A 23631-nucleotide genomic window follows, 5' to 3' on the forward strand; every position below is an offset into this window, starting at 1 on the left:
TTGACATTTTTTGAAATTGTATTCTGGATTTATATAAAAGTTTGTGACTGTTCAGGGTGACTGTAAATTAAAATAAGCATAAGAAGAAACAGGTTTCGCTTTTGTCTTTGCTAAATAAGTTTCCAAGTTATCTTGGATGGTGGCAGCAAACATTTATAAGATAGTTTCTGCCAACTGCTAGCTGAATCAAATGAAAAGTGGATTTGGTTACAATATTATGCCACGAAACAAGCTAATTTGGCAGTCTAAGTATTCATATTTCCAAGAAAATAATGTCCTAAATCTCTTTTGCCGGTTTTCTATGTACGCCACCCACCTTATTTACAATACATTTTTACATGTCGCTATTACCTTTTGATATATATCATGTTCAAAAATTCTTGCCGAGGTTAGTTTGAAATGCGATTATTTCCGAAAGTGACAAGAAGTATAGCATAAAATAAGCGAAAACATTTTATCGAAATCTGCTTTAACTCAGTACCTAGAATGAAAGAAAACTGAGGAACTTTCAGTACAGATTAATATAGGCACAGCAACTTTTTTATCTATCATAATTAGTCTATGTGCAATCTGCATGTATTGTTCAGCTACATGTAATTAAGGAAAATATAATCGACAATTATGACTGGAGAAGTATTACAAAAATATTTAATTCAGTGCAAAGGTTCATAAAAGTCTTCTTAACTATTCGAAACTATTGATAATATATTTTCATTCATACATGTCTTTCACCTCTCAGTCTGTCTCAGCACTATTCACATACGAGAATACTTATAAATATATTCATTCATACTTTATCCTAAATCTTAATGTGCTTTACTAAAACCGTCCTCAACCTAGCCAACACTAGCTAATTACACATAAAATCATTTTATTACTCCCGTATTTAACATGGACTTTTCTGATTATATTCAATTAATTGCACAAGGACAGATGGAACTGTGTTGTTGTTTTCTTTTTTTTTTTTTTTTGTTTTTTTTTTTGTTATTTTATTTCTGTTTTCTTTTTTCGGCGTTCTTATTTTTTGCAAATGAGGTCGAACCTGCAAAATTCCCATACGTTATTGTGATACTTTGTAATTTTCACGTAAATTCAACGTTTCAAGACCGCTCTCTCTTAACAATACAGCAACGGATGTATAGTTTAGAGCATGGTAAAATATGGACAGTTTAAATCATACAGAAAACAAGGAACATATTGCAGCAACGCCTACAAAAACAACGTTGGTGTGTTTCCAACAGTTGATTAAGCAAACATTCTCAAACTCTTTATCTCTTCTATGTTACAAGGTTATAAAACATCATTCATAAAAGTAACCCCCGACAGCTGATATAATGCCTTATACGCACATTGGTAACAAAAGTCATGGTATGTCAAACACAGAACACTGCTGGTTTAAATACTTCTGGTCCTTCAGGATTACAAAATCTTTTCAATAGAATAAATATCGAATTCCGCTTAAGCTTGTGTTATGGGTTTGAAGCGTGTTTTGCATTTCTTTACCTTTCATGAACACAGTCTAACTCAGTCCTATTATTATAAAAAGATACGTTTTTACATCCAAAATACCTTCTAAAAGCCTTTATTAACAAATCATTTACGAATATTTTATTATTTTACCAAATACATTAACAGAGAAAATTGCCATGGAAGTTGTTAAGTAAGTACTCATAATGGCTTTGTTTTGCTATACCTTGTCACAGATGTGGCTTTAAATTGCTAAATATGAATAACGATAGTAACATTTGGTAGAATATTCCCGCTGTTGATTATTATGGTAGTCTTGCTAAGGCATTACATCATTTTGGGGACATTCCCATCTAAATACTGAGAGTTTACAACGCTTACTTCTATCAATAATAAATATGTAGATATTTCATTCCAAAGCAATGTAGAAGCGTCCGAATTATAAGTTCTATTTCACTGCACCTCCCAGCATAAAAAATCATCAAATATTCGAGCGACAACTGATTATTAAGATTGCATGAATTATTCTAGATTTAGTAATCACATCTGACTATTTATAAAACGTTTAAGTTTTTCTTATCTATAACAAACTCTGTGACAAGTTAGGTATAAATAGTTTCTACCTGTCAGAAAATTGCACGCCATGTCTGGATATAAATGACGTCCAAACTAAAGGAGATGGTTCTACAAACTGTGTCAAAGGTTAACGTCGTATAATGTTTAATAATGTTGCAAGCAGAAAATCTGAATTAAAGTTGTATTCCCGAAATGTAATATTTTCCTAGGCAAAAGTGTCCTTAATTAAAGCGGCAAGTTTTACATTTATTACATAATGTGGTAAAGAGATTTATACTAATAGACTATAGAAATCTTATGTAATGGCTGAAGAAACCTTTGATTTCGATTTTTATAGGATTTCGCCAAATTCTTTACTGACTTCAAACTTAAGGTGTTTTTTTTTTTCAAAGTTTGTTAGAGTTTCACTCAGTTTGCATATACATTATCGCAATAATTCTTTTCAAGTTGGGTTTAATAGCAGTTAGAAATAAAGTTTTGTGATTAAACAAATAAGTAGTGATATAATATGTTAAATTAGTAAAGAAAAAAAGCCAAATGTAACATTTTATGCAATTTAGAAATGCAATACATATCGTAAAGTCGAATATTGCTGAACCTTTGAAAGAACAAACTTCAGTGGAGGTGTTCCTTAGGTAAAGCATAAATATAGTGCAGGCATCAGTCGATGAGGAATTTATTGATCATCTAGCTTGCCGGTACAAAAACCTATGTAGATAATAATTCTTGCGGTATCTTCTTCAGTTGGTTAAAAGTGAACTCAGGTCTTCCGGGAAAATATGTATTCTTTGGAATATTTGACTTAAATAGATTCTACTAGAAGAATCGATATTATGTTGATATATTTTTCGTTTCCAAGCTGTTTATGTCTCAGTAGCAGCATTCTCTCGGCTATAATATTTAAGTGTTTTTATGGATATTGCATATTTACCACAGTGGCCACATTAGCGATAACTAACACAAGGTTTAGGATATACATAAATGAGCCGCACCATAAGAAAACCCATATAGTGCGTTTGCAAACAGCATGGATCTTGACCAGATTGCGCGGATGCGGATATCCCAAGAAAACGCTCGTACATCCTTAAATAAGAATGAGGCAAAAGAAATCTCAATGACTTTTTAACAATATGTTGACTTAAAAACAGGCCACATGACTTTATTTTATATAAATTATCGTATATTTCAATAAGAACAAAGACGCACATATTTATGTTTAACTAGATCTATATGAAAAAATGTTTGCATCATCCTGGAGATGACATCAAGTTTTAAATTGATATCAGCAAATCTTTTGCTTCATCTGCAGAATCAAATCGGTAACAGTTTTAACGTCTACTATTGTTGAATGCCTCCGAATGTCTCTTTTAGGGTCTATATTTTTCCATAATAAATGATGAATATTTCTCCACTTAGCAAACGCTACGAAATGTCTGTTCGAAACTGACCAATAACTTGGAAAAAGTTCTACAACGCCAGCATGCTTAGGTAAAAATAGGATATGAGACAAGGCTGCTCCGTGCATACCGACCAAAATGTCTGTGCTTGCTATCAGATTAAGCTGCGTACTCATGTTAAATATATCTAGTTGTACGCCATTTACCTCATGGCCCAGGAACGCTGTTTTCACACTTTCTAACAATTCGTCCTCGTTTTTTATTTTTCTTGTCACTTCTCCAGAAGGCTTTCGTGGATGAGCTAAATAATTTCTTCTCCAAATGATTAATATTTTTAATTTATTACAGTCAAGAACATGAGTTTGTGAAATACCGTGAGTTGTTAAAAAGAAAGTTCTAAATTCTTCTATGTATGGCACACTTTGAATACCATGTCGAGTTAATGGACTGTGATATCCCATAATTCCCCAAACAATTTTACTAAATAAACATGGTTTTGTGATATCGCCTGCCCGTAAAACATGTCCAAACAATGTTTTCCAAGTTTCGTCAAGACCTCCAAAAGGATGACCATCTATCCACAAGATTGTTATATTCCCTTGTTCCATATTAAAGGCCTTAGCTACAAGAAAAGCGTTGTAAAAATCTGTTACTGTATGATAAAGATTTACATATTCATATCGCTTAACAGCAATTGTCCAGCCGTTTATTTTAACCTCATATTTCGGCATTCTATCGCTTGTATATAGTGCGTTTTGCCATTGATTTAAATGTGATCTTACATTGAATGTATAATTTATTTTCTCTTGACATTGTAAATTGAAATATCCAGATTCTAATTTGTAGTATTCGGCCTTTTCAGGTTGATTGAGAACTTCCGATATGTTTTCTCCACCGCGCCTGCCGGTACCTTTACTCGGATCAACAACAACGTACCTAAGTTTTGCAAAATCTTCATTGTATCCTATAAAGTTGCCGTTACAAAACGTTTCTGCTTTTGTAAAACTTGTTAAATAGTTTCCGTCTGATGTGTTGTTCCAGTGCCATGACAGCCCTTGTTTGAATTTATTTCCAGAATTTAAAGAACCCGTTGTAATAACTGAACGTGTATTTATTGTTGTCAACACTAACCCGTCATTATTTCCCCCTGAAATATCAGCTTGTATAGTCCATCGAGATCTATTCATTGTGCGGACACCCGAAGGTGTAGTCCACCATAACATTACGACCGCAAAAGACGTTAAATATACCAATGCTGCGGTACGTATGTACCTCTTCATTGCTATTTAAATTCAAGGGTTAAAAAAATCAGTCAATTGTCCTCGGATATTATGCATTCATGAAAATGCATTATTCTGAGTAATATAAAATATTCCCGAAAGACTGATTCATATTATTCAAAGATTATATATTTTAGTAACTTTACTATGTAAACTTCTTCTGCCCTGTGTCATTTTCTTCAAATAAACTGTAATTTTCTAATAACTAAGAAGAAATGAAGAAAGCTTTCGCTTTCTATGATTATTTAAAGAACAATCACATTTTGTTTGTACCTGACAAGGTTTTAGTAACTCTAAGAAACAATTTTCTGTGTCAGTATTTCCCGTTAAAAGTTAATATAATTATATGTTTTTTATCACTAAAGCGGATAGGAATATCTCGTTGGTTTTTACTAATAACATTTATTCATTTTATTGACAGCAGCATATCAGATGGTCAATTTTTAACAGATTGACATGTAATTAATCAAACATACATGTACCATTGAACAGCTTTCATTAAATATTTTCACTACTATTATCCATAGAAATCCAAATTCTTGAAATACTTCGTATGATGCCAACAATGTCCTTCTTAAACTCTCTTAAAATAAGCATGAGAATGCCTAATCGTAAACCTGCAAAAACAATATAGATTTATTTGTATTAATTTAATAACTTTATTATATAAGCTACTATATACTAGTAGTAACAAATATAAAGTTAAGGATAGATAATGATACATGATGCAGGGTTTTTCACGCGTTATAATCATAATGACCCTGGTTGGGTGATGTCGACATCATCTTGCAATGTCAATATTTCATGTGAGACATTTTGATAGTGTGATGTCATGATGCAATGTCGGAACTGGGTGTGACTTTATGGCCAGAAGTCACGCTAGTCTTGTATTTTAAATCTTAGTAAAAATCAGTCCCTCCGGATCTTGTCAGAAAGGTCGTCTGTATACCTTTTTACTTCTCATTGCTGTCTAATTATATCATTACTTTTCCCTTTTATTGCATTTATGGTATAACAGTTTGTAAAGGCATCTCTGAGTGGTTAAGGTGTCTGAATTCAAATTACTAGCTCTTCACTGCTGTGAATTCGAAACTCCGAATGGAGTGTAGGATTCTTTATGTTACGAAGCAACCAAACTGGCTGGTTCTACCCATGTTTCCGCCTCCGCTAAAGATGGAAAGGGTTCATATGGCCTAAAGTAAGTTGATTATACTAAAGCATTACAAGCAAATAAACACTATTTTGATATTTTGTAAGGTGTCAACAACGTTAACGTGTAAATACGAATACAGAAACTATACCCACCATTTGTTTAAACCTTTTTAGTACAGATCCAATCAATGTGAAAGCTTCTTTAATTCCGTTTTCACCATTGCCTATCGATGATATTGTTGAAGGCAAGATGATCTCAGTTGTGGTAGAACTGTCTTCATGAATGTAAACATTTCAATCCATAGTGTAAACGATTTGTCCTTTGCATCTGTTTCATTTAGTTCGTATTGTCGATTATTTCCAGAAATGCTTGATTTTGTATCCGTTAGAAATTTAGGCACGTGCTTAAGCTATGCTGATTAATCGGCTTTAAAATAATTATATATAATCGAACAACTAATATAAAGTTAGCTGTGAATGGTCAGTTTATATATATCTGTAGCTGTTTTACTTTTGAACATCGTCAGCTGGTACAGTTAATAACAGCTGGTTCAGTTATTAATTTAGCAAAACGAAGAAAGTAATCGATGCAATTTAAAAGACATGTTTCAGAATTTTCCAAATTATTTTTACTTATTAATTGATTAATTCCTATCGAAGCCACGTTAGCGTTATTCGTCTTGTTAAATATCAGCCTACTGATATTTTCATACCATATCCCTGTCTAACTTTGCAAAGTTACTTGTTTGTTCGTCAGTCAATTGTCTGAAGACAAAATCACATGTGCTTAATTCAAATTCCATACAAATAATTTGTTAAGGCATAGGATCATAAAATATATTAATTCATACAAAATTCAAATAAGTACAAAATGATCATCATATAATCTGCCTTGTCTTGTCTTGTCTATAATAATAAAAAAACGTGTTGCGTAAGATTTTAATAATGCAAAGAAAAAATCTCGCGACCTGAAGTAACTCATGAAAGCAACATAAATGTACTTATTTCCAGTGGGTGTCATAATTTCTAGTGGGATACCTCTTCTTTGGGGGCTGTGGCGGGTAAACTAATTGAATATCTGATTTTTTGTGCGTCGAATCATTATAGCCTGTAGTTGTTGACGTGAGTTGGAACTGCTAGTCACGCTATTTGATAAGAATTTGCATCACGTAGCAAGTATCTTGTATCTAAACAATACTCTTGTCTTCAAGTCCTCAAAAACCTTGTTTGGCTGAACCATAAGATATGTTATTAACGGAGTCTCATATTCATTTAGGAAAAAACGTAGGCTTGAGGCCAGAGAAAGAGCTTATGGGCTGCATCTGAAACTTTCTGTCAAAGGTTAGGAGTTAGGGCGAGACTAAAAAATCACAAGGCTACCTGTGTGTGAGACAGGTTTTTTCAAACCAGCGGGAAGAGTTGGAATTGAGACATTGAGTGTTAGCGAAGTTTCTTATCCTTGCCATCCTGAAGGTTATGGAAACACCTGACACAGGTAGACATGTAAATTCTTCTTCTTTTGCCTACCATAAAAAGTAAGATTTTTCTAACCCACTGATAGGGAAAGTATACAGTTGTACCCTTACTTGTCAGGGATCATTCTTGTATTTCCATAGGAAAAAACTCTTATCTAAAAATAACTTACACTTAATTAAGTGACATCACTACAGTACTTAAACGATGATAAATATTCAACAGGGAAAGTCACGTTCTCCAAAAACGCAGTATCCCAAAACCGCAACTCAGGACGTTTATATTCACGCGACCAACACACTCTCAAACAAAGCAAATGAATGAGGACAATACAGCTTTGGGCAGCTTAAATTAGTTTCTGGTACACCTAACCTCACTCTTACCCCTACCATGTTCCAAAGTCACAGGACAGTGTAAACAAGTGAATGAAGTATTGCCATGCAATACAAAGTCCCCTACTGGAAGGCACCTAATTTTCTCTACTGCAGTATAACATCATGAACTGATATCTGTCAATGATGTATAAACAATATTGTACTATTATATACAATATGTTATAACAACACACCTGGATTAAAATGTGCATATATAAAAACCCACAGCTGTTTTCATATTGAAATGTTTTTGCCGATTATAAAAAAGTTATCATATAAGTTATTTATAGTACCAACAAAGGGAAATTAATCTTAAAAAAAAAAAAAAAAAAAAAAATAATATAAGTCCACAAGAAACTCTTTACCAGGTAGAGATAGGTCAAAATACACCTAAAAATGGATGTAACATGCATGTTGTACCACAGAAAAGTGGTCTCGATTTTTCTCTACGGCCAATAATAAAAAAGTTACAATAAAATCTATTTATAGTAATAACAAAGGGGCGTAATTCTGGTGGTGAACATTTGGTCCAAGTTACATCAAAATCCCTCAATGCATGAAGAAGAAATGCTCCGGACAAAGTCATTCTTGAATTTGACCTTTGACCTCTAAATATGACCTTGACCTTAGACCTAGGGACCTGGTTTTTGCGCATGACAATCCGTCTTATGTTGGTGAACATTTGTGCCAAGTTACATCAAAATCCCTCCATGCATGAAGAAGAAATGCTCCAGACAAAGTCATTCTTGTGTCTGACCTTGGTCTCTAAGTGTGACCTTGACATTAGACCCTGGGCTTGGGTTTTGCGCATAACATGTTGTCTCATCCAGGGGAATATTTGTGCCAACTGATATCTAAATCCTGTTTTGCATGACAAAGTTTTAGACTGGACAGGAAAAAAATCCTACTGACCTTTGATCTCAAAGTGTGACCTTGACCTTTAAGCTAGGGTACTGGGTGTTGCGCAAGACATGTCATCTCATCATGGGGAACAATTATGCCAAGTGATATTGTAATCCCTTGATGGATGACAGAGTTCTGGATCGGACAGGAAAAAAAATTATTGACCTTTGACCTCCAATTGTGACCTTGACCTCTGAGCTAAGGGTCCGGGATTTGCGCACGAAACGTTGTCTCATCATGGGGAACATTTGTGCCAAGTAATATTAAAATCCCTTAATGAATGTCAGAGTTATGGACCGGACACGAAACAGACCCTGTTCATGCTATGTTAACATTTGACTGCTAAGTGTGACCTTGACCTTTGAGCTAGGGGTCTGAAAGTTATGCATGACACATCGTCTTATTATGAGGTACATTTGTGCCAAGTAATATTAAAATCCCTTCATGGACTGCAGAGTTATGGACCGGACAGGAAAAAAGCCCTGTTGACCTTTGACCTCAAATTGTGACCTTGACCTTTAAGCTAGGTGTCTAGGTTTTGTGCATGACACGTCGTCTCATCACGGGAAACATTTGTGCCAAGTAATATTAAAATCCCTTCATGGATGGGAGAGTTATAGACCGGACAGGAAAAAAGCCCTGTTGACCTTTGACCTCCAACTGTGACCTTGACCTTTGAGCTAGGGGTCCGGGTTTTGCGCATGACACGTCGTCTCATCATGGGGAACATTTGTGCCAAGTAATATTAAAATCCCTTCATGGATGGGAGAGTTATGGACTGGACAGGAAAAAAGCCCTGTTGACCTTTGACCTCCAATTGTGACCTTGACCTTTGAGCTAGGGGTCCGGGTTTTGCGCATGACACGTCGTCTCATCATGGGGAACATTTGTGCCAAGTAATATTAAAATCCCTTCATGGATGACAGAGTTATGGACCGGACACGAAATTGCGGACGGACGGACGGGACGGACGGACGGAATGACGGAAAAGCGCATTCCTATAGTCCCCGAAACTGGTTTTCAACCAGTAGGGGACTAATAAAAGTTATCCTAGCCATGTGATTCCCTAACACACCGTCCCTTCGGAAGAAAACCCTGTCTCATAAGATCCTTATAATTTTCAACCGGAATATCATTGTCTTTCCCCGCTAGGTAGGCAAGAATATGTTGTCATGATGACTCAGCTGAAGATAGCATGTCTGAAATTGGTTGTTCTCCATCTCTGATTCCTATGAGGTAGTTTTCAGAAAATTATTAGGAAAGGCCAATACTGGTAATGAATCAAGGAACAATAAAATTGAATTCAGATTCCTGTCGTGACGTTGTTCTTTTCTCTTTATTTTCCTGGGAAATAAATCGAACAAACAAACAAGTCAGGTGCATAGCGTGGCGGGATAGGGGACATGGAGCCTCCCCCGTGGGAAGTGTTAGAACAAACAAATAGAAATGGTGACATCTGGTGACTTATCAAACATAAGGATAGAAAAAAAAATTCACCAACGGCTTGGATTCTAAACGAGGTCTATATTTCACATATGGGAATCAACGTTAGAAGATCGGGAGTCGGGGTGGGGGTGGGGGGTGGGGGGCTAGCAGTTTTGGAAAAAACTAGAACTAGGCTGTTTATTTATTCAGGACGAACTTTTATATCCCTGGGTTCAATTTCAAACTTATTTGTTGTATACAACTTCTGTAAACAGTATTCGTACACGAATAAAGTACACATATGCACAAATTTGATACAGCGGAAAATATACGTAAATATTTTAAAATGGCAAAATGGCTAGGCATTTATCAGACTGCTGGGCACAAACTTTTGACTCAGCACAAAAACGTAAAATTTACAAAGCTTTTACTTCTGGTTCTCATATTCTCATTGCCAGGATACGAGTTATATGACCCAGGGAAGTGCCTACGCCTTTAGTATCTTGAACAATGAAATGGGCCCTATCGCCAAGGTGTCTATATCTTAGACTAGCTGACAAACGAAACAGAATGTCCTTTGTTAAAACGTATAGCTGGTGAGACCAAGTATCTCGTATATAGTATTTCCCCCGGGTTACCTTGCCTAAATGATTCGTGTAACAATGATTCGTAAATGATTTCAATTATGAGCTAGACAACTTCAGGGATCAGGCAAATCACTAAATGTTTCAAACTAACAATCTTAAATAGCTCAAACTTCTATAGGCTGGAGACTCTATACTTGACTGGGTTTTTTTTGTTGAAGTTCCCGCCAGACAATGTCTTTGCATCAACAACATACGAGTCCTATCGCATAGATGCTCGGCTTCTGTCGTCTTAATTGAATTTACAACTCTATATGAATGCCCTGATACCTGGATGCTCAGCGCCTATATGCTATCACATGTAGCATTCAACTACCATATAGGTATATCCCCTATGCCTTGGCTGTACTTCGCCAATAACGCTGAACCGTCTATAAGCTGGAACTCTCCTACTATCTCAGTAGATTATCAAACTCTGGGTCTCTGTCTCAGCTTCCCGATGCTCAGCCTTTATCTGCTATCGTCTATAGCATTCAACTATCCTTAAGGTAAAACTCCTATGCGCTGACCCTATAGCTGGAAATCTTGTTGAAATTTTGCAACTCTTCTTTAGTCTCTGAACTTCAAACGTCTTCTTTTTAATAATTTATCCGCCCTGACAGGGTAACTGCAATAGTCTCCTTATCAAGGTACTGGGATAAATTATAAGTTGAATCCTCGATGTGTCTTCTTCCACCGCTGGATACCGAATGAGCTCTCTATCATCTATCTATCTATTTATACCCTAGCAGATGCGCTATTTTAAGAAATTGTTTCTGATTGTTCCAATTTAAACATAACGTTTTACAACGAGTACTTCTATCAAATATCTGGTTCCCTTTAACTTTTGTATATGACATAATGTGCGAAGCTGGGACCCAGCCATCCACATAATGAACCCAAATCAGCCACAAATGACCCAAATTCTGTTCTTAACAGCAGTTCAACAATAATTATAGCAATGATAGCATGGAAAGGGAGTCAAACACTATCTGTGCTAAATGTGTTACGTTATCAATATATCAAACATACAAATTATTCCGACATCCTTCAAGTAATTTAGTGTAAATTCTTTTTTGAAATATTGCAGTTATGGGATAATGATTTAAGCATTGTTCTGATTGTACTTGAATGCGGTATGAGGTAGTGTTGATTCATGGTAGGAGTAAACTGATGGTTATCTACATAGACTATATTGCATTTGGGTTTGTAGTAGATAATGGAATTTTATTACATATCTATATCCTAGGTTTAAGAAATCAAGGTGTTAGTCTATTGAAAAGTGATTGAAGTGTTGTATACAAGATCATTTCGTGCTTTCTCAGTTACTATATGTGCTGATTAGCCAAAATAGCCATCTGAGGTTGTGATAATGTCTGCATTGGTAAACAAAGCACACACTATTTACATGTATCAAAACTGGATTCAACCCCGCCCGCAATTTTACAGTCTGAAAGATGCATCATTTTTAATTTTCTTTAAAATATTGATGTTATTTTGATTATGAACAGAATATTATGAATGGCTAAAGATCTAGTCCATATAACATGTACTGATGACAACTTTTTCGCATAAACACAATAGGCCTACCTGGTTGTCAGTCAACCCAATGATATAGTTATATGAGAAATGGTTTAAAAACTATTAAAATCCAATTTTTCATGAGAAGCACCTCAGAATCTAGTAAAATTCGGGTATGAATATAATAGATCTAGCTACTTTTTCACGATAAATGCAAAATTCTTTTAAGTCAGAGAGGCAAACAGTATCGAAATTTTATTTCCCCCTTTTCTCAGCGCGTTTCTATCGATACTACCGTGGCTCATAAAGGGCGGTATTATGAATAAGCTTTTTGATTAACTCGCTTTAAAGCATTTAGAAAGAGTGACACAGCAATAGTTAATGTAATTTCGGTCTTTCTGACTTGACGGGATCGGCAAAATTTGTTCGAGTTATGGGTAGTTTGAGCCATCCAACAATATATATTATGAAAAATGTCATATTTTGTCATGTTGGCATTAAATGAAAACGAAGATGCAGATATTGCAGCAAGGAAATACCTTTTATCACTGCAGTCTAATTTGATATTACCATAAACAGATATTAAACCGAACGTAAAACATATATTTTGTCTAAATGACAATCGTCATGGAAAAATGTTTCTTTCATTGACTTTCGTGGTAAAAATATACTTCAAGGTGGTGGGGGTGGTGGGGGGTGAGATCTGTCGACAGGGAAGGAGGTTTTTTTCTCGCTGGCTGTCGAATAGGTCATATCCATTTGATGTTTTCTGGAGAAAGAAGATCACCATGTCAAGCACCAGTTACTACAAAACATCTATTATAAAAATGTTTTAAGTACGTTTTGTTTTTCAATTTACATTTAAGCACATCGAAATCAAAAGTAGAAATACTTAAACTTTACACCCTCAGGTAAACATTCTGCTTCACTTTTTATTTTTTTATTTTGGTAGATAATTGTTTACTGTAAAGCCTATCCTAGTTTTGAGACATCATGTATTTAAATAAAGTATTTATATTCTATGGGTTTTTGCATTATTTTAAAGTGTGCGTTATTCTGGTGTTTTCAGAATCTTAATTTTCCTTGGTGATACATGAATGTTCTGGAATCTTCCATGTTGCCGATTTAGGTCAGGTAGGACCTTTGTCAGATCTTATTGAGACACTTACCTGTATTTCTTAGTAACAAGATATTACCAGTTTGGACATTTAACATTTGATTTATTTACACTAACATTGTGGATTTGAAGCTTTTATCCTTTAAGGAGGTAGGTTACCTTCATATTTGTATGTGCGCATGTCCAACCGGAAGCTAACGTGACGATTTACGACGGCGTTTACGACAAACTAAATGTGTCTGTATATTCATTCTTCTGAAAATTAATCATGAACCTGTCTTCGATCTGATGCTTTATGGTTTAATAATGCAGAAATAATGAATAAATTGCCGCAGAAACGCTTCAAAACAATGTTGCCTTAAAATGACGTCATTGACGTCATGACGTTACGTGCCAGTTACCGCGCAAAATCAATAGCTTTTATCTTGAAAGTACGTAATTCTGTGCATTTTCTTTACTTTAACTATTTTCAAATAACCATTATTTGCTGAAATATTTTTTATGAGTCTTTTGCTCTGAATAATAATCAATATTTTGCTTCTTTTATGTAGATATATTGAAATGTTATGCGGAATGTAAGAAAATGGATGATGATAAGCAATGTTATTTGGAATATAGTTGGGTGAAAGGTTACTTGTTACGGCCATTTTCAAATAAAAAACCTAGCAGTTTGATTTCTAATACCTATTTTTCAGGTTCCGTTGATAATTTGTTACTTATGTTCTAAAACTAAGATCTAAAATTGTTGCAATTTCAGTAGAAAATTGTGGTTTCTTGAATTAAATTGATGTTACCATGGAAACGAAGCCCGTGACCTATGTATCTAAATGTAAAATTTAAAAGCGTTGACACTGGTCTATTAAAGAAGCACAGCTTCGGCTTTTTATTTTCATTTCAACAATATCCATGAGAATAAAAGAAGCATGCTGAACGATTTTTCCATGAAAAATTCCAGACGAGGGGTACTGCTGTAAGTATTCTAAGCTGTGAAATTTGTTTGAATAAATGCAAATAACACGAAAATATAACTTACGTTAGAAATAATATGTTTTAAAGCTACATTAACTAGAAAGATAATCTTAATCAATACTTTTTATAAAAAATTAGGACAAAAAGCAAGATATAAGCTATTTTAAACATCTCTGTTGCCATGGTTACTTTAAACTTTAAGAAAAATAGGGTACCATGTAAAGTGCTTAGTATTTTGCTAATAATATTACCCAAATATTCCATGTTGGTCATTAACAGAATGGCACTGAGGCCGTCGAAAACCCCTATTTTTATACATAGTTGTTTAAAAATGAGAGAAAATGCGTTACCAAGGAAACACGAGCCCCGCGACATATACATTTTAAGCTTATATTAGAAAGCTAACGTGCATATTAGTAAAATTATCAATTATGCAGACTTCTACGGATATCGATGAAACTAAAATACACTGAAAAGTGTTAAATATCCGTATTTCCCTTCTTCTTTCAATATAAAATACCTTTGGAGGGTCATGTTCTTCAAACCTGGATAAAAATTTAACTTGAAGGGACAGAGACAAACGAAATTGAGATTGTAGCACTTAAAACTTCATATTACACGAAATACAAAAGAATGCTGCGGTTCAAGTAATTTGAATTTACCCTTGTAACAAGGTAACCTACCTCCTTAAAGTTAAACAGAGGATTTATATTCTTTGGATCAGATTTGGAATCATTACTGATTGAATGTACATGAGTAATTATCCATGGCACACACATGAACACCAAGCATAACACAAAAAAATGTGGAATTTCCATTGCGGTCCTTGTAAATGATGGTCTGATATTGAAGGGCATGAAGCATGACTAGATCACAATCTGTAGACTAAAGTTTTATGAAAGAATTATATGAATTACTTAGGAAATAAAATAATACTGAAATACTAATAAACAGAAAATGATACTGAAGGGAATATAGCACCTTGACTATCATGCATCGTCAGGTTAAAAGTTACCTAGCTGAGAAAACTCTGTACATTGTATCAGATAGTTGCTATCTGTTTTAGGTTTTATTTTATCAATGTACCTATGTCATTGGGTATGACAACAGCTGTAAGCAAGACACAAAATCTTCAGTCATTATTTAGAAATCCATATCTACCGAAAACAGCGGTTAAAGTCAATAAGGGCTAAATATGCTTCATTGTCACATGAGTATGCGTCTGACCTAAAACATTGTACGTCTTTCTAACCTGACACATCTAATTCAAACTAAAACACAATTCAGTGGGAAAAGGCCTTTTTTTTCAAAGGTTTCTCATAGCAAATGCCAAGGTGAGATAATGTTTTTAAAATGCATACCTCATACATACAACTTCATGTATATTTAAAATTACCTAATTACAGTTGTCCCAGCGAAAACTAAACAAAACGGATAAATAAATAAAATTAATGTTTTACTCAAGCGAAAGAACAATTATCGTCAGCTATGACTGACTACACAGAGAATAAGCAGAGAAACATGTTATTATACAAACATTTGACAAAGTTCTCCATCAAATATTTATAACTATTTCATCCGAATGTCCTGTCAAACTTTGCAACTTACAGGAGTATCAGAACATGAAAATAAACGTATTTTACATAATTATATACTTGATGTAGTCACGATGTTATTCCAAATAACACTGCTCACCATGAAGAACCGTCGTTCGTATGACTGAAATATTGTTGAGAAAGACGTTAAACCCGAACACACACACACACCATGAACAAAATGCACGATATGCATGTTCTACCTGTCACTGATTATATATAATTGAGGTCTACGTATAGTCAACTTGTGAACATCACGCATCAAGTGGGTCAAGCAAAACGTGCGACGCGGCCGTAGAGGCTAAACAGATCATTTATTGATAAATGATATCAAATTGAGTCTCACTATGTTGCAATGGCTATTTACTGAGTATATAATCAGTTTTATATTAAAGCAGTGTTCTACGAAAATGTCTTTCTTAGTTTTGTTCTAAAAGCATTTTTACAAAGTTATGCGTTACTTCATGTACCAATTTATTTATCTAACACGCAATTATCGACATAAACATTTCCTTGCTTCCAGTTAAAACGGGCAGAGAGATTGCAACATCATTGAAGATTGCCAACCGTAGATATCACTGTGTATATCCAGTAACACCAGCATGCGCAAATAACAGATCATTCGCGCAAAATATAACACTAGAATGCGCAAATAAATGGCTGAAATCGGCGCTGAAGGACCCCGCGGTGTGTGAGTAAACTGGCCAATATCGTTTGTGCTAAACAGAGTAGAAACAATTGAATACGTGCATACGGCTGCGTAGACATTGTGCTTCGATCGGAAATATGTAGATTCTCTAGAAAATCAATGGTATTTAAGATCATTTGTAAGACGGACGACCTGAAAACTGTTTTGAAGGCGGATTTAGTGTTTAGTTGGTGTTTATGTACGGTAATGCATATTTTACCTCATTTTATAGATAGTCGGGTAGCTAAGATTTGTGACATTTAATTATGAAAGGGAATAATTCAAATGCGTTTCATGCACATTTTATGAGGTAACACCGAGATATGTGCATGAAAGTTCAGCGTAACACCAAAAGCTGGATTTTTGAGTGTCAAACAATTGAATCTTTACGGGATATTGGCATCATAATTTGGTATAGTTGTGATTTTAACTTGCGATTAACCTATTTTCAGACTCCTTCATTCATATAAAGTACAATTGCCATATTTTGCATGCCATTTTGGATGGTGTAACTTATTACCATTGTTGTGTCAGACTATGGCGTCATACCTAGGAGGCATACGACGAACTTTGTGATCACAAGGAAACATATTTTGACCAGTTACCGCTATCTCGAGAAAAGGCAGCTGCTGGTGTTGTTTACGGTAATATCGTGTGACAAGCATGTTAACTAATACAGATGGCGAATCAGATTAACAATTTAGTATATTTAACAAGAGTTTCGCAATGCGGGACAATATATGCCCGAAGAGTTCTACATCAGAGGAGAAGAAAGTAAATTTGTGAGTGTTTGTGTGCGTGCGTGTGTGCCTGCGTGAGTGCGTGAGTACGTGCGTGTGGTAGGGGAGAGGGGATTTAGTGTAAATTGTTGCACTTCTCAAATTGTCTCATCACCACCATCTAAATTTCAAGTTTATTGATCTCATTCCGGGATAATGACCAATGACCAGTAAGCAAATGCGCTCAAATAGAGTATCGCAAGAATATAACAGTGATTGTTTTGGATGTGGATTGGAAAATTAATGTAGATTGTTGTACTCCTCAAATCACCTCGTCATTAACTATTTCTATTATAAGCTTTAAATCAACATCTTGAATAGCGTTGAAGTTATGCTCCAGACACAAAATACAAAAGACACATTTGAGCTCCTCCATTTGTGACCTTCCTTGTCCTACCAACTAAGTCCATGCTCTCTGCATATCGTTTCATTGTCACCTACCTATATGGCAAGTTTGAAGTCATACTTGAATGGTTATTAAGTTATGCTTTGGACACAATATTTGACAGACAGATTTGACCTTGCTGTGACCATATTCTTTGACCTACCAACCTGGTTAATAATCTCTGCAAATTGTCTTATCGCCACCTACCTATATGCCTATACTGATGTAAATACCTTGAATGGTCATTAAGGTATGCTCTGGACACGAAATGTGAAAGACAAATTTAATCTTTGAGATTCAGTTATGACATTACCTTTAATATACCGACATGGTTCTTTGGCTCTGCACATCTTCTCATAGCCACCTACCTGTATGCCGAGTATAAAGTCAATACCATGAATAGTTATCAAGTTATGCTCCGGACACGAAATATGATGGAAAAAATTACCTTTGAGCTTCATTTGTGACCTTGACCTTTAATGTTCTGACCCAGTTTATGATCATTGCACAATTTCTTATCGCTATCTCCCTATATGCTAAGTTGTAAGTAAATATCTTGAACGGTTATTGAGTTATGCTCCGGGGCCAGAAAGAAAGAGGGCCAGACGCACGCGCCATATCATAAAATGTCCGTTTTCCAAAATGAGCAAATGATAAAGTACAACAAATTTCACGTTCACCTGAGATAAATGCAACGGATGGATCATAGCCATAACTTACTTCGCACTGGATGTAAAAACTGTGATCCGATAAAATTACCACAATGGTCCAACAATGTTAATGTCTAAACGGGTCTTTACTTTCTGTATAGTATAATGACCTCAATCTATGAAGTTAATCTCTTGCAACTGAACACTATGGCGACCTTTGATGTCTATCAGATATACAAAAAATGGTCGAAGTATTCTGCAGCCTATTTTTCAAGCTATTTTGATGACACAGGTTGTTTGCTTTTCCAAATGCGCACGGCTTATTCAAATTTAGGATGGTTTAAAACTGAAACAGCCACGGTATGACATATTGCTACAAAGAACGCAACGTAGGTGTCAATATTTCAAACAAAATTATGCTTGTTTTTTGTTTGTTTGTTGGATCGCTTCTTCACACAAATAATTAAGCACTCTGAGTAAGGCTCGAACCACCATCGTTGAGGGGCAAAATTATGGTTGCAGGTAAAGGTTCTGCTCAGGTAATTTACATCCTAAATATTCGATGTAAAATGGAAAGTCCACTTTAGTATTTTTGAAAAGATTTACTGACAAAACACAAGAGCAAATGACACATTTTAATGTATTAGTGGGAAAAATATTTGCAACTGTACATTATGAGAATATGTTTTATTCATTTTGTTTAGTTTAACGTCGCACCGACACAATCATAGGTCATATGGAGACTTTCCAACTTTGATGGTGGAGGAAGACCCCAGGTGCCCCTCAATGCATTATTTCAGCACTAGCGGGCACCTCGGTAGAACCACCGACCTTCTTCACATGAAGAACTCGAGGCCCCACATCGATGAGGGGCAAGTGATCTTAACCACTTGGCCACGGAGGCCCCTTGATAGGATTTAAACATGTTAAAGGTATTATTATACCAAATGTTTATGCCAATAGACCATGAAACTCAATATTTCTATACTAAAAATCACATTTTTGTTGTAAGCAGCTGCATAAAAGTAAACAACGAAAGGCTTTGTCAGTGTGTTTATGGGCAAGAAATAATATATTCAGTTAATGTCTTCGTCATACGCCTCCTTGGACTGACGTCATAGACAGACACAACAATGTTAATAGATTATACCATGCCTAATGACATCTAAATGACGGCAGTTGTACTTTATATACACGAATGAACCTGAAACATAAGGTAAACGCAAGTTAAAACCACTACTATGCCAAATTATGATGCCAATTTCCCGTTAAGACTGAATAGATTTTACACTCAAAAATTCCTTTTTTGGTGTTACGCTGATCCTTCATGCACATATCTCAGTGTTACCTCATAAAATGTGCATGAAACGCATTTAATCTACTCCCTTTCATTATTAAATGTCACCAAAAAAAACAAAGACAAGTATCAAACAGGGAATGCAACATACCAAAAACGCAGCCTCCCCAAAACGAAACCCACAGCACGCAGACGTGCACACCACAAACACACATAAGTCTTAGCTACCCGACTATCTATAAAATGAGGTAAGATATGCATTACTGTATCATTAGATACCAGCGAAACACTAAATCCGCCTTCAAAAAAGTTCCCAGGTCGTCCTCCTCACGAATGATCTTGAAAACCAATGATTTTCTAGAGAATCTACTTATTTTCGATTGAAGCACAATGTTCACTATTTTACTTTGTTTAGCACAAAATATATTGGCCAGTTTACTCACCGTTGGGTCCTTCAGCGCCGATTTCAGCCATTTATTTGCGCATTCTAGTGTTATATTTTGCGCGAATGATCTGTTATTTGCGCATGCTGGTGTAACTGGATATACACGGTGGATATGGTAATAACATTGTTAGACCTTAGGAAACTTGTATGGGAATTTATCTTCAAATCTACTTCCTTTCTATATTGTATTTACTAGTTTAGTTTAACTATTTCTTGAAATGTCGACTAACTGATACGACTAGTGTTCAATATACAAAACTAAATGCCGCAGAACAAAACTGAAGTGCCTTTATTTCCTTGACCTCTTGTGGTATAAAGAAATTGTAAGCAACCACATGTAAAAGGCGTCTTTATTATTGTGTGAAATTCCTGAGATTACGGAAAGTTTTACTACAATTAAATTAACCAGATTTTTTTTTCATTGAGCCTTTTACAAATAGGCCTAAATTACAATAGATTGAAGAAAAAATAATCCCAAAACATACCTGACTGTAACTTTTAATGTTCTATGTATGCTACTGTCACAATTCATTCCATTCACACACTAAATAATGATATATTTCAAAGCTACCCTATCACAGTTAGAGTTCGTTTCCTGTGACAGTTTTCGTTGAAAGGAAAACAAATGTGAAATCATAAAGATGTATTAACTGTAAAAGCCATTAGCAAAGTATTCTAATTGATAATGAAGTGGTCATCTATATTTGAAAACATTTACATTTTCATTAACGCCGGATGCCTACATGCTCAACATTTTAATGTTCAGAATATTTTCAAGAATAGCATGGGAATCTGTACTCTGTCCGAGCTAACACTCACAAATAGTTTGTTTGTACAAGTACTTTTAATGTCGATATATTATAGTTTGCATTTATTGTGTTTCGGAGGGTTTATTTATTTTCCACCAATCCCCCTTTCACTGGGACATAAAGGCGACAGACTGACCAATGAAAAAATGCAGATTAATAATTATAGTACTATGGCATGTCAAACGTTGCTAAATTATATATGTATGTTATTATTATTGTATGTTTGTTATTATTATTCAATGTCTTGTCATTCATATTCTAAAAGTCGTTATTGTTATTCTATGTTTCGTTATTCTTATTGTATCTTTGATATTGTTATTCAATGTCGTGTCATTCATATTCTAAGTCTTACCATTGTTATTGTATATGTTGTTATTCTTATTGTATGTTCGATATTCTTATGGTAAAAGTCATTATTGTTATTCTATATTTCGTTATTCTTATTGTATCTTTGATATTGTTATTCAATGTCGTGTCATTCATATTCTAAGTAATACCATTGTTATTGTATATGTCGTTATTCTTATTGTATGTTCGATATTCTTATGGTAAAAGTCATCATTGTTGTTCAATATCTGACGATTCTATTTACAAAACGTGTCGTTCTTATTCTATGTTATGTGATTGTATAATTTGTATAGCGTGTCTGTGCTATTTATATCGCTGTGCTATTTATATCGGCGGAAATCCCACATACAATAAGAATATCAAGCTTACAAAAACAATAATGAATATACAACAACAATAACGTCTTTTACAATAAGAATATCGAACATACAATACGAATAACGACATATAGAATAACAATGGTAACACTTAGAATATGATTGACACGACATTGAATAACAATAACAAACATACAATAATAATAATCTGTGAAATATGTCAACATTTAAAGTTTGGCATTTCATAAACGTAGATGTTAGTGTAGGTAAAGATAAAAGATTAGAGAATGAAAAACACCAGTTGTCCATCCGTACATCTTGGTTTCATATTTTTGCATTTTGTCTGTTGTATATAATGCGTCTTGCTATTGATTTAAATGTGATCTTAAATTGAATGTATAATTTGAGCCGTGCCATGGGAAAACCAACATAGTGGGTTTGCGACCAGCATGGATCCAGACCAGCCTGCGCATCCGCGCAGTCTGGTCAGGATCCATGCTGTTCGCTAACAGTTTCTCTAATTGCAATAGGCTTTGAAAGCGAACAGCATGGATCCTGACCAGACTGCGCGGATGCGCAGGCTGGTCTGGATCCATGCTGGTCGCAAACCCACTATGTTGGTTTTCTCATGGCACGGCTCATTTATTTTCTCTTGACATTGTAACTTGAAATATCCAGATTCTAATTCATAGTAATCGGCCTTTTCAGGTCCTTTATCTTTATTGTATCCTATAAACTTGCCGTTACAATATGTGTCTACTTTTGTTAAACTTGATGTATTGTCATCCTCCGCTGTGTTGTTCTATTTCTTTACAATTTTGATATAAGTACTTAAAAAGATACACATTAAGAATTTCATTATATTTCAAAAACCACTTCACCATTTTTGGTGACGCACGCTTGTTGTGTAAATTACATACCCATTATAGGTGTTGTTGGTGATTAAATATACATCTGTACATTTTGTCTATATACTTATATAATAACAATAGTGGCAATTATAAACATGTTAGTCGTAACATACTTAACAGAATGCAAGGAACATATAATCTGTCCGCCAGATAATAGACTTCATTAAATAATACCTTTAACTATATACTGTCTTGAAAGCATAAAGCAGAAAAAAACAAGCGAAATATACAACCAAATGTTATAACAATTTAATACAAATATGTTGGTAACGTACACCTGGAAGTGTACATGTAAATACAAACTAGATTCTGGAATCTTTTGTGATAAAATATACAGCCATATGGGTATATTTTCCTTATATACATGACATATATTGTAATTTTTAATAAACAATAATGCCAGTCAGTGTTATCCGTTGACATAGTAACGTTAAAGTATACATAGACTGTAACGGACAAAGAACCCCGACCACCAGATGGCAGAATTTCCTGGAGTGATCTAGATAGTAGATACGTACTAACGTACGAAGATGATAGTGTAGAAAAATATCCGTACGGTGAGGGAGGGGGCTTAATACACAGCTTCGGGTCTATTACTAAGTCTTTAAAACTTACAGAATAACTCATATTTTACCACAACTGCTGGCCAAAGTAAAATATTTAGCTTCTTAGACGTGATAATCTTAATTCTCAAGCAATAAATTTAGAGATACATAAACTGCCTATTCTTCTACACTTGCTTAATTCTTGATTTTATTTGTCCTAGCGTTACACAGCATTTCCTATACAAATTTCATTGACTTCATTACTAGTAACTTTGGAAACATTCTTTTCATCACAACTTTCAATACACGATTGTAGATGACTAGCAATATTAATTGATAAAAAACTATTAAATTCTATTTAGGTCCTTTTTGTAATGAATGTACATAAGTCAAAACATATTGGATTTAATTTGAACGGGCACTACATGATTATCTAAATTCCAAGAATAAAGGGGTTATAAATGTCATTAAGAAGCCCTTTATTAGCGACTACCGCTGCCTTTACATATAATACATGTGTTATTATTATGATAATATAACCTAATTAATGATCTTCATTTAATTATAATTTCCATGCTCAATGTG

General features: G+C 34.7%; 1 protein-coding gene across 1 annotated transcript; it reads right to left on the reverse strand.

Moving 5' to 3' along the window:
- Positions 1-3325: 3325 nt before the first annotated feature.
- LOC123523389 (uncharacterized) lies at positions 3326-4627 on the reverse strand. Its single transcript, XM_045301073.2, has one exon. The coding sequence runs from the start codon at positions 4625-4627 to the stop codon at positions 3326-3328; it is 1302 nt and encodes a 433-aa protein (XP_045157008.2).
- Between the last annotated feature and the right edge of the window lie 19004 nt (positions 4628-23631).

This window comes from Mercenaria mercenaria, chromosome 1 (assembly GCF_021730395.1).
Source record: "Mercenaria mercenaria strain notata chromosome 1, MADL_Memer_1, whole genome shotgun sequence".
Classification (NCBI taxonomy): domain Eukaryota; kingdom Metazoa; phylum Mollusca; class Bivalvia; order Venerida; family Veneridae; genus Mercenaria; species Mercenaria mercenaria.

Excerpts from the sequence above, each read along its gene's own strand:
- LOC123523389 (XM_045301073.2), bottom strand. The coding sequence starts at position 4,627 with ATGAATAGATCTCGATGGACTATACAAGCTGATATTTCAGGGGGAAAT.